The sequence below is a fragment of the Artibeus jamaicensis genome, unplaced genomic scaffold, assembly GCF_021234435.1.
Source record: "Artibeus jamaicensis isolate MK-2021 breed Jamaican fruit bat unplaced genomic scaffold, CSHL_Jam_final scaffold_1019, whole genome shotgun sequence".
In the NCBI taxonomy this organism is placed as follows: Eukaryota; Metazoa; Chordata; class Mammalia; order Chiroptera; family Phyllostomidae; genus Artibeus; species Artibeus jamaicensis.
In genome coordinates this window covers 2,498,707-2,516,187 of record NW_026522025.1, presented here as the reverse complement: position 1 = coordinate 2,516,187, position 17,481 = coordinate 2,498,707, and the positions used below count along the sequence as shown (strand labels likewise).

The following is a 17,481-nucleotide window of genomic DNA, read 5'->3' as shown; positions in this document are numbered from 1 at the left end:
TATTATACTTACTACTCATATAGAACAATTTAATAAAGTTCTTCCTTTGGCCCTGAATACAAAGGTTGAAATGTCAGTGCTTCAGAATTGAAATAAATAAAGCGGCATAATACTGAAGACAATTCTTCAAATGCTACATGGTCATGTACAGTTTGGTATAATGTATACATAACCATGTATAAATATTTCTTTTCAAACAAAGGTCAACAATGAAGATCCTTTTATTTCGGCCACGTCGAGCTCTGCCAGCAATATGGTCGTTACAAAAAATACGCCGGAAGAAGCACCAGTCAAAAGTGAAGATGTACCCCCTGCCCTGCCCCCAAAGGTCGGAACTCCAACAAGACCCTGCCCACCGCCACCTGGTATGAGAGTTAGTACCTTTTCTAAATCAATAAGATCTTTCCCTTTTCTTAAAGTATTATGTGGGCCTTATTTATAGGTTTATCTAAAGGGCCTTAAAACAAGTCAAAACAAGTGGCAGGAGTCTGCTGCTGTCCTCTCTTTCGACCCCAACACGGAATGACAGACATTATCCGTGGGGCCAGCCAGTATAACTGTCAGGAAGTACTTTTCTGGCATAAGTGAATTTCTTTTTAAATCATTTTAGAGAGGCAGTAAATGAAAAAAAGAAAGTACTAATGAAGTCTTTTGCTTTTTTGGAAGCTCATCGATTACCGTTTGAACAATAGTTTTCTACACTTTGGTGTTTTAATTAATTTCTATAACAGAAGATTAATTGGAAGTCTTTTCTTGACAAATGTGAAGTCTTAAATTCTTAATTGTGAGAATATATGGCTTTTTTCTAGCCAGAATTTAGCAATATGGTGATTTGAAAAGGAAGTATTTTTTTGTTTGGGTTTTTTTTTTTTAAGTATTTTACCTTATATAGTAAGACTCCTTTATTTTATAAAAATATTTTTTGGGGGGTCCAGGAACAAATTCTTAAAGTTTTTTATTTTTTTATTTTTTATTTTTTTATTTTTAGTACCATACAAAGAAAAGGGGTTGGAGGGTTGTTTATTTTTCTAGGACACGTGGCAGGGGGTGTTTTTTAATGAAGATGATAAAGTTGATGAGAAGTGGCAGAAAAGGCCAGCCCTGGAGTCTGTGGTGCTGCTGGGTCGTCATAGGAGAAGACACATCTGGACATTGTTCTTTACATCATGTACATCATTCCTTGGGAGGTTTTCAGCCACAGCAGCTGTAGATTACTCTTCTTTCCTTTTCATAATCACCTCCCTATGGTATTTCTTGGGAAGGTTGATTTTTCTTCCTTGGTTTAAAAGAATTGCCCACTTAATTATTAATAATACTCAATTATCTGTTGAAGATCAGGTAAATAAGTTAAGTGATTTCTCTATCTTTTAAGGAAAGTAGCCTGCATCATGCATTGCTAGAGGGTAAGGTTTCAGACTATATTAAACAAATGAGAGTCAATTTGTTCATTTAATTTTTTGGCCTTGTATGATGCCAAAAGTGAAGGTATTTTTTAAGTCCTAAGTAAAATAATATATTAGTGCTTTAACTAGATCTGCAGCATAGTGGGTGTTTACCACTGTAGAAAGATCAAAGAAAGGATGGGTTTTGGGAGAGCGTACTGGGCTGGAAGCTTAGAGGTTTGGGTTCTAACTCTGGATATGCTCTGACTGGCTCTGTGATGTTGAATGTGTGGTTTTGGGGACTCCCTGTCTGAGATGTTAGGTGATGGCATTAACTTGAACTCTGCCTTCCTATAAGGACTGGTGGAAGGACCCACTGAGATATGAAATAGGAACATCTTTTGTGAACTGTTGCAGTGATGGAAAGAATCTGTTGATATGATTGCTATCACCGGTTTAATACATTTTAGGAAAATATATTTTTTTGGAGATATTTTAACGCCTATTCTTATTTTTCTTCAAGAAGTACTAAGTTTAAGACTTTAAAATTTGAGGACTTGTTTGAAAATGACGCTGAATTAATGAGCAACAATATGCTATTGTTTGGTCAGAGATTACCAGCAAGCACAAAGATTTAGGCCCTATGCGTCATAATACTTTCTCTGTTCTTCAGTAATACATCATAGATGGCAAGAAGTAGGTGGGGTTTGCCAAAGTAAATTTTAATTTCATGTTCCCAGGTGTTGTATATAGATTAGAGAAAAAGTCAGAAAAATATTAGCGTTTTTCAAAAGTCATTTGCCCTTACTGCCGCCAGTGAATAACTGTATGAGGCTGGGGTTTTAATAGCAGAAGCATTGCTGTCTTTATTCTTTGTCATTCTCCTGTTACATCCTTTGTTTCTGTCTTTTCTTGGAGACATGCTGTTTTGGGGAAGAAGAGGTTTATTCTCTTGGCAAAAGTGGGGTTTCTGGCCCATCCCTTTCCCCCGTGCAGTTTTTTAGTTTACATACGTGGAGCTGGGATGTCGTTGAGAGGGTGCGTGTGAAAATCGAGGGTAGACTGTTGGTGTGACTGTGTCGGACCACATTGGGAATGTTTTAAGCACTCACCCCTTTCCCCCACCCCCAGTTCTTTAATGTTCCCTGTGTTCGTGTTCTTGTGTGTCTGTGTTTGCCATATTTGCTGGTTAATTGTAATGATTTTGATCCAGGAAAAAGACCCATCAACAAATTGGATTCTTCCGATCCCTTTAAACTGAATGATCCATTTCAGCCTTTCCCAGTCAATGATAGCCCCAAAGAAAAAGATCCTGATATGTTTTGCGATCCATTTACTTCTACTACTACTACCACTACCAATAAAGAGGCTGACCCAAGCAATTTTGCTAACTTCAGTGCTGTAAGTACTGTGAATGGGCTGTTTGGGGGAGAATCTTTCCATTTGCAGTTTGAAGGGTTTTCAAAGATTACTTTGGAGTCTGCCAAATACACATCATTCCAACAAAATTTACCAACATACTAAAAATGATCTTTATTCTTCCCCAACCAAAACCTCTGTTTGTTTTGATGGTTCTAAAATTATTCCATTGCACAAATGATTTTAGTAGTCTTATTTCTTGTGAAGTAGACCAGTTGTTTTGTAAACCTTTTCTCTTTGTCTTGGTTAAACAAGTAAAATCCTTATGGTTACTATTTTGCAAATTGTTGTGGATGATGGACCATTAGACAGTCATTTGCTGTCTGCCCACTGTATGAATAATGCCAGTAGTGATGTTATGTATTTGTTACTGTGTATGTGTGTTTATGTATAAAGCTTTGTAGATTTCTGGAGACTAGTCAGTAACTATTGCATGACAGGATGGGGCCAGGAATTCTGAATAGCAAGTAAAACTCTGGTTTTTACATAGTAGTGTTTGTTAATGTAAATGTCGGTTTTATGAAATACAATCGTTAAGAGTTAAACAAATCTTTAATTATTTGGAGGGCTCTATTTCACTAGCCTTGCATATGTACTTTGACCACTCCCAGAGCTGACTAAACTGGGTAGGCCAGTAAAAACACCTGGAGGGCAGCGTGATAATGACCGAGGCAGGGCCTGTGGCACCACACAGATGAGAAAACCAGCTATGGAGGCTTCACTGTAGAGGGACATAAAGCAATGACACCTGCCACTATTTTTTGATAAAAAGCAGGGCTTTTTAAAAAAATAAAATTCTTAGAGTAGCTAACAGTTTGATTTTCCAGATTTTTTTTTCAGTGATAATGACTGTCATTATCTGTTTATTCTATAACAAAAGAATTTTCCTTTATTTATCATCTAAAACCCTTGATGACTTGGGAAGTAGATGTAGTTGGCCCGGTCACCCTGGCCACACTCCACTTTGTGCCTCCTTCAGTGTAGCCCCATGTCACCCAGCCAGTCACTTCCTCCCAGCAGCCGTGTCTGGTTAGAAGGGAGTGGGCAGGAATCCGCGTGCATGAGGTCAAACGAATTAAACTGAGTTACCCAGATTTTGAATCTGTACTCTAAGCACCAGTGGCTTCTTCTGAAAGTGAAGAAGCAGAATAGGAATCAGTATCTTGATTACTGGAAAATGGAATGTCAGAAATGTACTCTTTTCTTTTGTTACATGGAATTTGACTTGTTTCAAGCATAGCATTGCTCCTTAAGAGATTTTAATCCTCTTAATATAAAGTAACCTCCTGGCAGTTCATGGCATTTAATACATTAAATATTATTTCAGCAAGTTGAAACCTGTTTGGAATGAGTCTTGAACAATAGCTGAGGCATTTTGCTTATTTTATACTTCAGAATGTCAGTATAGTATAATACAAAACAGCGCATAATGAAAATGTCTTCCACGTTGGCTGGTGTGGCTGAGTGATTCAGTGCAGGCTGTGAACCCGAGTGTTGCCAGTTCGATCCCAGTCAGGGCACATGCCTGGGTTGCAGGCCAGGTCCCCAGTAGGGGGCACACAAGAGGCCACCACACATTGATGTTTCTCTCCCTCCCTTCCCCTCTCTAAAAATAAATAAATAAAATCTTAAAAACATCTTTTTTTTTCATTATGAAAGGTTTATTAAGTATTGAAAATTTAAAAGTCCCTCTAGTTCCTTAGGGAAAAGCTATCATTTTTAAAAAACCTGACAATTTCTTTCATTTCATCCTATTATGATATTCATTTTATTATGGTATTTCTGAATATGACAGGACTTGAAAGCAAGTAGAATTTTTTTTATTTAGTATCTGCCAAGATTGCTGTTTTGGGATAAAAATATATCTCTGACCCAATTACCAGTATTAAGGTCTTGCCTAGACTGGGTCAAAAAATTCTCAGTGACTGCCAAAATCTGTATAATACAGTAAAAATTTTCATCCATATCTTATTTACTATACCTAGTACTCATCGTATGTACAGCAAAATCATCATAGTCTTTGCTTTAAAGTTTTTCTGTGCAGGAAGGTTAGGATGTGGCAGGGAGTACCGGGGGGATTAAGCTGAAAATGATCTGCCGTGTGGGGTGCTCACTGGAGCTAAAGTAGCAGGTGTTTTGTGTTAGATAAAAAGGCTGGCCCCTCCTGTTTTTAGATCGGCTAACTCACCTTAAGCATATACTTTTTAAAATGATGTTTTAATGTTTAGTTATATAAACTGGCTGGAAACTGCACTAATTTTTACAATAAAAGCATATTTAATAACTGGTTAAAACTAAAGGTGTTTTCAGAAAAAAAATACAACACCTAAGAAGACTATTTCCAGCATCCTTCAGGTGAAACAAGTAGTTAGTGCCCTTTGTAAAAACTGTTTTTTCTTTTCGTTTTATTTGTTTACTCACTAATCTGTTCGTGTGTGTATTCATTTGTACATGGCAGTATCCCTCTGAAGAAGATATGATTGAGTGGGCCAAGAGGGAGAGTGAGAGAGAGGAGGAGCAGAGGCTCGCCCGCCTGACCCAGCAGGAGCAGGAGGACTTAGAACTGGCCATTGCACTCAGCAAGTCTGAGATTTCAGAAGCGTGAAGAACTCTCCTCTCCTTTGTCAACCATGGAACACTCTTCTTCCTGAATGCTGAAGCTATTGACAGTGTATATCAAAACTACCATAAGCACGGGGATATAAAAGGTTTGAGATTCCTGTAACTGTGACAAAAGTTTTTTTTTTTTTAATTCAGATTTGTCTCCCCCCTCTCCCTATAACCAGGCAGTAACCGAGTCAGACAGCTTCACCCAGGTCCCTGTTCTGGTGTGCATTTACTGTGAGCTTTTGCCTGCCTCTGCTGCTTTTCCGTGTTAAACTAGAGCACCCAGGCTTCTTTCTGCCTTCTGGAATATAGAGAAATAGCTTCACCCCTGTGCTACTCTCATTCTGTAGTTACGCTGATGATAGCCAGTGGGGTTCTTTCTTAAAATTTGCAGTATTCTCCCCTGATTTCGTGGATGAGGGAGGAGAAGGGATAGGACATCCTATTTCTTTTATGATAGTACAGATTGACTAATTTAAAATGCATGTTTGTATTTCCATAGAATCAAAAGACTTTTTTCATAGACAGGGAAAAATATTTTGCATAAATTGACTCCATTACTGAAAAAGGGATGCTTTAGATTGAACCATTACAGCTTCAGACTAAATTTAAAGAATTTTAGATAAACAGATACCTCTCCATAATTTGAAGTGCTAGACAACAGAGGAAATTTACCACCTAAAATATACCCATCAGTATAAGGTGAGCAACGCCAGGGCGTGGCCGCTGTTCTGCCGCTGCTACGGCACTGTCCTTGTTAGTTCATGGTAGGTTTATTTTTCTACTTTTGCAGAAGAAACTTTAGCAAGCTAGAACTGGAAGGTACTTTAATTTTTTATATATATATTCTTTGTTTTCTTTAATGAAGGCTCAGTACTTGAAATGTAAAAACTTTCACTGAATACAAATGGAAAAGTAACACGTATTAAATCACATTGCTTTTTGTCCATTTTTTGTGGTTTAAAATGTTTATTCTTTTCCTGTTTTTTGCCTATGAAATTGGCAGGCTGGCAAAAAAAAATCTTTTTTTTTTTTTTTTTAAATTGGGAGAGAAGAGACCTGCCAGATTATTAGAACTCTTTGTATGTTAAAAGCCTGTCTTCTGTAAAACTAACCTAGCAGACAAGCTGAATCTGAAACAGGCTGTATGTTGTAATCTTAATTTTTTTTAAAACATCGGTTACTGACTTAAGTAATGTATTGAATACCTATTTACCAAGCTAAAGAAAAATGCACTTAAAACTAATTAAAAGTCTCTCTGGTCATCAAGTCAAAATGGTATTGATCTGTGTTTATCAGTCACTTTCTGCCTAGCCTATGAATAATTCCAAAACATCCAGTTCATTTCATCTTGAAATGGTGCTTTGTTTTTCTCCACAAATGATTGGACTGCTAGAACTTAAAACAAACTTAAACCCCTTTCTTACACTGCTAACTTTTTTCTACCTTTGTAAGTTGAAACAGTTCAGCATTAAAGTCTTACATATGGAGCAAGGGCTGAATTGTAATCACAAGGCTTAAATTTTGATAAACTAGTGCAGTGACCAAGGCCATATGCAAAGGCTGACTGAGAAGGTGGTGTTGGGAGTTGTGTAGGTCGCGGTTTGGGGTTTCTTTGCCCCTTACAATTCAGGAAAAAGGTAAGTTGACTTGAACAACCTTCTTTTGCACTGGGAAAATGAACAGATGTTTGAAATGCTTTTAAAATATTTTTTTTAATTAAAAAACTCCAGAAAAGAAAAATATCTGTAACTTATAAACACCAACTTTCAATGTAATATGTACCCTGATCTTATGTATGTTTAACTGGATTACATAGATTCTTATCTTTTGTTAAAATATGTATACTCAGTGGACCAATATAATATTAAAATATGTATATATTATATAAATATAAGTATATATCTCTTTATCTTTATGCTCACTTGTGTAGGATGACTGTCTTAGAGTTGTTTGTGATTACATTTGACATTGTTGACTCTGACTTCTGAGCCTGTGCTTAAAAAGGACAGATAAGTATTCCTGAGAGCCAAGTGGCAGTATTTACAAAATGTTAACAACTAACCATCTTCTACATCTTTGGTCAGGTTTCTCTCTTTATAGAAAATTCTCTGTTTCCAACTACTAAATTGTAGCCTGTAACTATGAGAACAATAAACTTAAAGTAATAATAAAACCCACTCTCCATACATCCTATTTGAAGTGGAGTGTTGCATGGTTCTCTGCTGCGTCCATGCTGTGTCCAAAGTAGGTCTACAGTCAGGATTAAGTGTAATGTGCTTGTGACACTGACTGGTGTAGAATATATAATAAATGTTAGCTATTATTTTTAGTTACCAAATTCTGGGTTGTTTTTTTTTTTCCATCCTCACCTGAGGACATTTTCTTTTCATTGCTTTCAGAGAGAGAGGAAGGGGGAGAGAGAAGCATCTGTTGGTTGCCTCGTGCACACACCCAGCTGGGGATTATATGCCCCTGGACTGGGGATCAAGGATGGAAGATGGAACTCACAACCTAGCTGTGTCCCCTGACCAGGAATCAGACCTGTAACCTTTTGGTCATGGGATGACGCTCCAGCTAGCTGAGCCACACCAGCCAGGGCAAATTCTGATTTTTGAAGGGTAGGAAACATGTATACAAAGGGACAGTGACTCAGATGTGCGTGCATAGGTGGCTTTGCATACATTTGTTGAATGAGGATTTGTAACATGGATTCTAGAAGGTCAGTGTGGTGTAAAAAGTTCATACAGTCCTGGGGTTGAATCTCTGGTCTCTCATTTTTGAGAAAGATAACAAAGTTGTTTAGCCTCCTTGAGCATTATATTTTCATCTGATGAACAACATAATATCTAACTCATAGAATTGTTCTGAAGGATTTGATTCTGATGGCTTTTTAATAATATGAGTGGACACATGCAGTCTGAGTCTTTGTGTTCAAGGGTCAACTATTTTTGATGTGCAGTGAGGAGTCATATGTAAGGACGGCTGACCTAAGTTGTACATGGATTTTCCACTGTGTGTGGTGAGGGGGTTGGTGCCTTTAACCACCCCTGTGTTCTTCAGGGGTCCTGTGTTTTAATTTTTTAAATTAGGCATGTTATTATTGAAAATAGTGGAAATAGCTATTGGTTATTGAATGTACATTATGTATGAAACACTGTACTAAGCACTTTATCTGTGTTTTTGTTGTTGTTGTGTAATCTTCACAAGAGCCCTAAACAGTACTATTATTATTCTCTATTTTAGAAATAGGGAAACAAGCTCTAAAAAAGTTAAAATAATGGGATTTACATTATACAGCTACTAAGTTGATGAGCTAGGAATTGAACTCTGGTCTCTGATTCTTAAACATGATACTTTTTCCACTTTACCATGCTTTGTCTCATTTTGTGTGGAAAAAAAATGCTTATAGGAAATTCTGGGAACAGAACATGATAAATAACAACACGTGACATGTATTAAGTTCCAGACAGGATCCTTAGTGCTTTGCGTATATTAGTTCCCTTAACACTCACAGCAGCAGGGACCGTGTAGTGTGGAGATGCTGTTTTTGTCCCCACTTTACAGAAGAGGTGCCCTGACCAGGCCAGTTATTCAGCTGGTGAGTGGCGCAGGTGGAATTTGAACCCAGGATACTGGCTCCAGAATTTTAATCACTACTTGTATTCCACACAGCCAAAGTAGAAATATAAATAGAATAATCCATGTAACCCCTGTACTTGGGGATTAATGAAATAGACCTATTACACACAGCACAGTGGCATCTTGCAAAACATTTTCCTGTTCATTCTTATGTTCAGTCCTTACCAGGATTTGGAATAGTTTCTGACACACGAAAGCACTCAGCCACTGTTAGTTATTACTGTTTCCATAAATGATAAATAAGTGTATAGGGGAGATAGCCAACCTTGCTTCAATTAAAGAAATAAATATTTTAAAATCCTGAGGCTAGCAAAAATGAAAATAATTTTTCAGTGCTGGCAAAGCTCCGGACAGAATACGTACAAAGGCGGGGCAGGCTTTTGTCCCACGTCCGTGTGCTAAGCCTTCAGTCGAGATTCCAGGTGACTTGATTTGAGGAGAGAAGAGGAGCCTCACCTGACATTGTGGCAGTTGGCAGTGCTTTGGGCACTTTCCCTGACAGAGAGAGTTGGGAAAGTGATGATACTATTTCTCGGAAGATAGTAACTGCCCTTTAGAGTAAAAGCGGGAACAGGAGGACAGAAATGCAAATTCTCAGGCATAGCCCCAAATCTGTATTAAGAACTGGAAGAGTACTAGAATGTTCCATTGGCCAGGTGGCCCATTAAAATCCATGGGGAATTACAGAAGGCACTGAGTATGGGCAGGTCTTTTAAGACAGTATGGTTCTAAGCCCTGGCTGGTGTCGCTTGGTGGATTGACTGCAGACCTGCAAACCTAAGGGTCACCAGTTTGATTCCCAGTCAGGACACATTCCTGCGTTGTGGGCCAGGTCCCCAGTAGGGGGCACCTGAGAGGCAACCACACAATGATGTTTCTCTCCCTCTCTTTCTCCCTCCCTTCCCCTCTCTGTAAAAATAAATAAATGAAATCTTAAAACAAAACAAAAAACAGTATGGTTCTTGGACGTGGGCGGCCCAGGAACCCTTTTAGAATACACAAGGTGAAAAATTGGAACTAAAGTGTTACTGGCCTTTTTCATCCTCAAAGTTGGTTTTCCTACTATATAGCTAAATGAACAGAAGCTGAAGCCCATGAGAACCTAGATGCCTTTTATTAAAGTTTCATTTCTGATGTATCCATGAATTACAATAAAGATGACTATTAAAAAATACATGAGAAGGTAGGCACAGGGTAAATTGTGAATAGTTTGCCTCACAGATGCAGGGACAGTGCATTCTAGGCAGAGGGCGTGGTTGTATATGAAGACAAGTGGGTAGGACAGGGATTGTGTGCTAGCAAGCAGCAAGAATGTAAGCAGTGTGTGGGCAAAAGAGTAGTTTTGTGTTTGTGTGTAAGAAATATGTCCTTGGAAGCGATCTGGAGGGTTGCTTTAGGAGGGTAAGGCAGGGAGAGCAGGTAAAGGCTGTGGCGTTCATTCAGGCGAGATGGTGAGGACCGAGGTGTGGCCGTGGCCGAGGCCTGGGAGAGGGGGGCAGATTTAGGAGAATTACCAGCCCTTAGAGTCTGATTAGACAGACGTAATACGTCGTGGGTGGTGATAGGAAAGAAGTGGTTTGCAAACATCAGAATCACCTGGAGAGCTTGTTAAACTACAGATTGTGAGTCCCAACCCCCGAGTTTCTGATTTCAGTAGGTATAGAGGGGGGCAGAAAAATACAAATCTGTAACCAATTCTCAGATGATGCTACAGTTACTAGCCCAGGGATCTCACTTTGAGAACCACTGGAATAAAAGCTAACTTCCAAGTCTCTCTGTTCTCCTGTGAGTTTTCTTGAATCTACTTCTTTAGTTTGCAGTGCTATTGAACCTGGTCATTCTGTACTTGACCTGTGGGTTCTGCCTCATAGTATTAAGAACCTCTAATCTTTTTTGTGAATAGAGTTTTAAAAAATAATAACTGCAGGCTAAAAGACAGCACTTACTATGTGCCCATACTACTTGAAATACTTATATACTGATTCATTTTAATCTCCATAACAATGCTTTAAGTTAGGTATTATTTTCATTTTACAAATGAGAAAGCTGAGGTACAAAAAGGTTAAACAGTTCCCCCAAGATCATAGAGCTAAAAAGTGCCAGAGGTAGAATTCAAACCCAGGCAGCTGGCTCCAGAGCCTATGCTCAGTCTCTCTGCTTGGCTGGAAAAACTAAAACAAAAACAAAACGTACATTAAAATACTTGCGATGCATGGATCTACAGTGCACCTGTTACTCTCAGACAGCTCTCTATTGTGAGAAAATCGTTATCCCCTTCACCTTTGCTAAGGGCACTGTGTTCTGGGTGTTGCGCTGGGCCAGGCACAGAGGAGAAGACTGATTTAATGGCCCTGCCAACAGTGGGGTGGTGGCAGAGCTAGACACCTGCTCACGATTAATTCCGCGCCCTTGCTCACTGAGGATTGTGATGGGGATGCTGAGGCACTCGGGGGAAGGCGAGAATAGTTCTTGCCTGGAGGACTGGGGAAGGCCTCCCAGAGGTGTTATTCCAGGACATGTTATTTTGCCCCAGGCGTTAGGAAACACACAAATCGTGACTTCTGAAAGAACAAAAGCACAGGTCTCACAGGCCACCCCTGGATGGCAGGGCTCTGTTACTGCATAAGGCAGGTGGGCTCCCAGGAGGCCTCATTTAGCTGTTCAGTCCTTCGGTGAATCCAGCTGGGTCCAAGGCCTGACCTTCAGGTTTCGAAACCTGATTTTCATCTGTAAAGAAGAGGTCCCATGAAGCCAGTTCGCAGGAACTGGGCAGGGTGCCCCCTGCCTCTGAGGCGCCTCACTCTGTGGCCAGCGCTGCTGCATCACTCTGGTGAACACAGTTTTTAGATTAATGTGTTTAATCGGGTTGTAGTCTGGTTTGGCTGGTTGGGTAGTTGTAATGTCTCTATGGAGTGATTCTGCTTATCTTTGCCCGTGGACTTCACAGTGTAACTCCTCCTAAGGCAGACTTTCCCCAGTTTCTGAGTGCTTGGTGTAGCATCTTAGCGGCTAGACTCTGATTCCTCCCCTTGATTGATTGATTGTATTGTTTACCAGTAGTGTATGTACCAGGCCCTTTCCCTGACCCACCCTCCCCAAACCATCCATGACCTAACAGGACACTGTTAGGATACTGCCTTAATCTCTCTCAGATCGACCTCTTCTCCAGTCAGCGCCCCCGCCCCAGTTCAGGTCTTTATCGTCTTTTTCTTTTTTTAGGCTTTTGCCAAAGCTTTCTAATCTCCTCCCCATAATCTGTTTCTCTTTCTGTTTCCAAACTCTCCTTCATGCTGCAGTCAGATTCTTCTAGAATCAAAATCTGCCCCTATCACTCCTACAGTAGAAGATGCCCCTGACACCCATCACACTCAGGTTAAAACCCTGACCCCTTAGAAGGCTTGTCCTTCATAACCTTAATTTCTCCTTGGTGTTTAATCAGTAATGGCTTGAACATGCAAGTTGGCTTTTTTCCCCTTTAAACAAATCTTGAGAGCCCTGGCTGGTGTGGCTCAGTGGATTGAGTGGCAGCCTGAGAACCAAAAAAGTCACCAGTTCAATTCCCAGTCAGGGCACAAGCCTAGGTTTTGGGCCAGGTCCCCAGTAGGGGGCATGTGAGAGTCAGTTGATCGATGTTTCTCTCACACATCGATGTTCTCTCCCTCCCTTCCCCTTTCTCTAAAAATAAATAAATAAAAATTTTTTAAATCTTCAGAAAATGCTACTTGAAGGAAATAAAGGTAACCCTAATCTGATTATAGAGTATGAAATCCTTCTAAAATGTCCAAAACTTTACTCTCTAACTTGGTATTTTTCAAACTACAGGTTGTAACACATTAGTTGGGTCATGAAATCAGTTTAGCAAGTCAAGCAGCATGGAAAACCTAGAAACAGTGGTGCGGTAGAATGAACTCGTGTGTGCCAGTAATCATCTTCAGTAATTACCAGTCTATATTCAATATTACTAATGTGAAGTCCTACTCACTTAACTTTGTCAGTATTTTAGTAAGTAGGTTTTTCAAAATCACGAAATAGAATTTGTTATTGAATATGTTTGGGGCTACAAGATAAAATGTTTGAAAGCCACTGATTTTTTAAACATCTCTTTTCAAGTAAGAAATGTAGGGCCTAATGTTACGTGTCCTTTGCTTCTATAATGGGCACCCACATTGTGGTGCATATTATATGTGGGGTTATTATATCCATGGCAGGTAATCATTATATCCATGTATAATTCGCATCCTTATTTATTCCCTCAAAAATTTGGGCAAAGAAGTGTGCATTATACACAGCCAAACACAATATCCAGGTTAATATCGCGAAAAATGACCTCATGGAGGGGAAGGTGTGTTTTTGCCAAAAGCCCGTATTTCTTTCCCACCTCAGTAAGTGTGTGGAGTGTGTTCAGCTGCCCAAGACTTAGGGGCTTGGTTTCAGCCTCTCCTGTCTGGTTTTTCTGGAGTCAGAACTTGGGAGGACTGTGTCACAGTCATATGTCACTTAACAGTGGGGACATACTCTAAGAAATACGTCACTGGGTGGTTTTGTCATTATACAGACCTTGTACAGTGCACTTACCCAAATCTAGATGGTACAGCATATTACACAGCGAGGCTCTATGGTATAGCTTATTGATCCAAAGCTACAAACCTGAACTGTGCACTGTAGGCACTGGTTCCAAAATGGTAAGTATTTACGTGTATTGAAACAGAAAAGGTACAGTAAAGCTACGGTATGAAAGATTAAAGATGGTGTACGGCGTAGGGCACTTGCCGTGAACCGAGCTGAAGGACCGGGAGTTGCTGTGGGCGAGTCAGTGAGCGTTGCTCGAGCGCGCAGGCCTGGGGCACCGCTGTACACTGCCGTGGACTGTGAACACTGCCCGCAGCCCTCCCCACTGCTTTCCGGCAGGGTCAGAAACAGCATCACTCCAAATACGTAGGGCTGGGGACAGGCTCCTCTGTGCTGAAAGGTCAGCGACTGTCGGACGGGGCGTAATGCGTGCACTCAAAATCTAGGCGCCGTGAGTGAGAGGGACTCCATCGCCACACCCCACAGGTATTACTCCCGTCAGAGAAAAAAATTCCTCCTGAATTACACATCCTTCCATTTCTCACGGGAAATTCAGCTTCCTTATTATCTTGCCGGACCATTGTCATCTATGTATCGTTGACCAAAATATTGAGTAGCGCATGACTGTATTTCGTGGAAAGGCAGAGACAAGGGAAAGTAGCTGACACTGATGAACTTCTCTGAGGCGGCCATCGTATTCCCCCCTTTACTCCTCACAGCACTTAAAACAGAGAACGTGATGTATAAAGACATGGGAGGGACTTGGCCAGGACCCCCTCCCTCACCTGTTAGAGATCAAGCCAGGTTCCAGCCCAGGTGCCTCAGCTCTGAGACCGGCTTGTCGCCCACCCCAGGCTGCCTTTCACACACCTTCAGAGACCAAGTAGCAGCAGAGATCTAATGCAGCAACCCTGGGCCTTAAGCAAGAACTGATGTTCTCAAAGAAATCCCTGGTTCATCACAGCTTCCTGAGAGGGTTTCCTGGCCTTGGAGAAAGAACCCAGATCTTGGACTCTGATAAACATGGGTCTAAATTCTGGCCTTACCATTTCCTACCTATGTGACTGGTTAAATCTCTTAACCCCTTGGGGCCTCAGTGGGGATAACAGTTACTTCACTGGCTTGTGAAGATGGGGGATGATGGATTAAAGTCTTTGTTCCTGTTACATGGCAGAGAGTCACAAAGAGCTGTCATGTCCGTTTTTAAGAAGACAGAAAAGCTAATAATACATTTTAGGAAAATGCCTACGATTAAAGGGCGTAAACACTGATCATCTTGAAAGCTTATTGATCCAGAACTTTCCCCTCTATGAATAAAACTAGCGCGTAGTAGGAGGTGCACGTAACATACACTATGTGTCCGGCACTGTTCTGTACTGTTTGCATTAGCTCATTTGGTCCGCACAACAACCCTTTTGAGAGTTGCTGATATTCCCATTTTAAAGATGAGAAAGCAGAGGTTAACTTGCCTGGAGTCACAGTTCTCAAGTGCTGAGGGGCCACGTCTCCAACCCCGGAAGTCTGGCTCAAGAGCAAGGGCAAGAATAAAACTTTGGTCTTCTTACAAGAGTCAAAATAAGCTTTGGGGAAGTGGTTCGTAAGTGGCGCATGCATTCTAGGAGCTTGCGTGGCAGACAGACTGGGGCCCAGGTTAAGCTACAGACGAGTCTGGCTGCTTGGGTGGAGTCAGCTCTGCCATTCATTTGCCTGCCTCTGTGGTCTTGAGCAAAGTACTTAATCTTCTGCCTCACTTTCTCAGCTGTGGAAATCGGGGTTGTAAAAGGAAACACCTGATAGAGTTGTTTTGGGGATGAAACAGGTAAAGGGTTCCCATAATGCCCAACAGCATTTTAAACAAATTATGGTGATAATGAAGATACTGATGAAGAAGATGGGGGGCAAAAAAAAAGGTGGGAAGAACAGGAAACAAGCTTTGAGGTTTGAGTTACCTGGGACCAAATCCCAGCTCATAATCTGATCTCAGGAACATTTCTAAACTTCTGACTCAAATATTCTCAAAACAGAGTTGTCCGGATTAGAGGCAGTGTCTATAAAGTCCCTCGGCGCAGCGCCTGCCAGTTAGTAGAGACCGTACGTCTTAGTTTCCTCTTTGCTTAACACCAAGCACCTGCCATCTGTAGCCATGGTGCTAGGGTTTATGGAAGACACAAATGTGAGAGAAATCTGAAAGGGAGACCAGTATGGTCATCAATAACTAATACAAGGTAGTAATAAATGCCAGGAGAAAGATAAAAATGCAACCTCCAAAGAGGAGGGGATTCCTCCATTGGGGAAATACAGGAGGGCTTCCTGGAGGAAGTGGTGTTGGCTGTGGGCTCACAGGCTAGGTGGGACTTTAATCCCATCTGGGCTAAGACTGGGCTCTGGGCCTTTAAGAGACCAGGCTTCGGAGGCCCTGTGGTATTCGCGTCTGCCATCTGGCTGTCCGCATCGCCCAATGCTGCCAAGCTGGTCAAGGCTCTGTGGACTGAGGGGCTGGGGCCCACGGGTGCACTGCAACTGGAATTTCCAGATCTGGAAACTCGAGCTTTGTGGTCAGACAGGCAGCATTCTTGGGCCCTTGTTGATCCAAGACTGACATGAGTGCTCAGAGAAAGGGGGAAAGGCCACATTTTCTCTGTTGCCCCCCAGGGAAAAGTGGGAGATGCTGCCCAGGTGGGCCTTGAGGCTTCCACCCTCTGCCTTGCCCGTGCCTCCCACTCTGATGCCCAGCCCCTCTGTGGGCCACCAGCAGGGTCTGGGGAAGAACCAGATGGCACACACCGGCCTGGGTGACAGACCCGCAGAGCTCAGTCTCGGAGGCAGTTGACACCTCAATCTGTTTCATCAACTGTAAAAATGGGGCTGTTTCATAAGATTAAATGAAGTAAGAACTTGGGCAAAACCCCTGGTTTCAAGCTTGGCACAGAAAATGTTTCCTTGTCAGAATCAGTCACCATCTATTAAACACATGATTTGTATCTAGGACACAAACCCAACGAGGAGACAGAAATGGTCCCTTCGCCACCCAGCTGCCGCCTGGTGCTCAACCCTCGCCCCCAGTCCGGTCTCACTGAGGGAAGTCTCCAGGGGCCCCTCAATCCGCCCCTTATTCTCCCACCCCCCCTCCAGGCGCTGTCCTGCCCCTTGTCCTTAACCCAGCCTCCGCTGAAGCCTGCTGGGCTGGGCTGCCAGGGCCTCACCTGGCTCCAGAGCTGATTCTGCTACTTGTTAACACGTTACTTAAAACTTTTAAATGCATATGACTTATGACAAAAGAGGGGATTTCAGGGAAACTTGGTACTGAAGACGGCTTGTGGCTCGTTCTCTGACCACCACCTCCCACGGGAGTCTGTGAACAGGGTCATGACCCAGTGCCGGGGCAGCAGCCTCCACTCCGGGCCCAGCCTGCCCCTGCCGCTGCGGCCCCTGCAGCGGCCCGAGACCCTGACTCCATGCAGGTGAGGCCATGGCAAGGCAGGTTCTGTACTCAGACAGAGGGGAAAGGCACTGGTGACAGCAGCGGTCATCTGTATGAGGGACGAGCTCTAGCCTGGGAGTGGAGAGGCCTGGGGTGGTCCTGGCAAATCCACCAGTGACCCTCTCTGTGACCTTGAGCAAATCCCTGGCCGTCCTGGACCTCAGTGTCTTCCTGGGACTAATGATGGGTCTTGATGGCGCTGGACGAAAGTGGTCTTGCCCTGGGACCCCAGGTCTGCTCGTGGGTGGCGACACCGACTCCCTTGCCGTCAGGAAGGCGCTGGCCAGGCCGGGGCGGAGCCTCCGGTCTGACCCCGCCCGCCCCGTCCAGGTGCTGCCGCCACCAGGGGCCGCCCGCGCCGCCCGCCGGGTCCAGCCTCCG

At 42.3% G+C, this 17,481-nt stretch overlaps 1 protein-coding gene across 4 annotated transcripts in view; it reads left to right on the top strand.

Annotated features, from left to right (window-relative positions):
* Window positions 1–6,677, top strand: part of EPS15 (epidermal growth factor receptor pathway substrate 15) — a 122,962-nt gene extending 116,285 nt beyond the window's left edge. For 3 of the 4 annotated variants that reach the window (XM_053655451.1, XM_053655452.1, XM_053655450.1), the window contains 3 exons: window positions 203–365; window positions 2,596–2,783; window positions 5,260–6,677. In XM_053655451.1, coding sequence (XP_053511426.1) covers window positions 203–365; window positions 2,596–2,783; window positions 5,260–5,406 — 498 coding nt within the window. In that variant the 3' untranslated portion in view covers window positions 5,407–6,677. The remainder of the gene's footprint in view (window positions 1–202; window positions 366–2,595; window positions 2,784–5,259) is intronic. The other variant, XM_053655453.1, reaches the window with a different exon arrangement.
* Window positions 6,678–17,481: the final 10,804 nt, after the last annotated feature.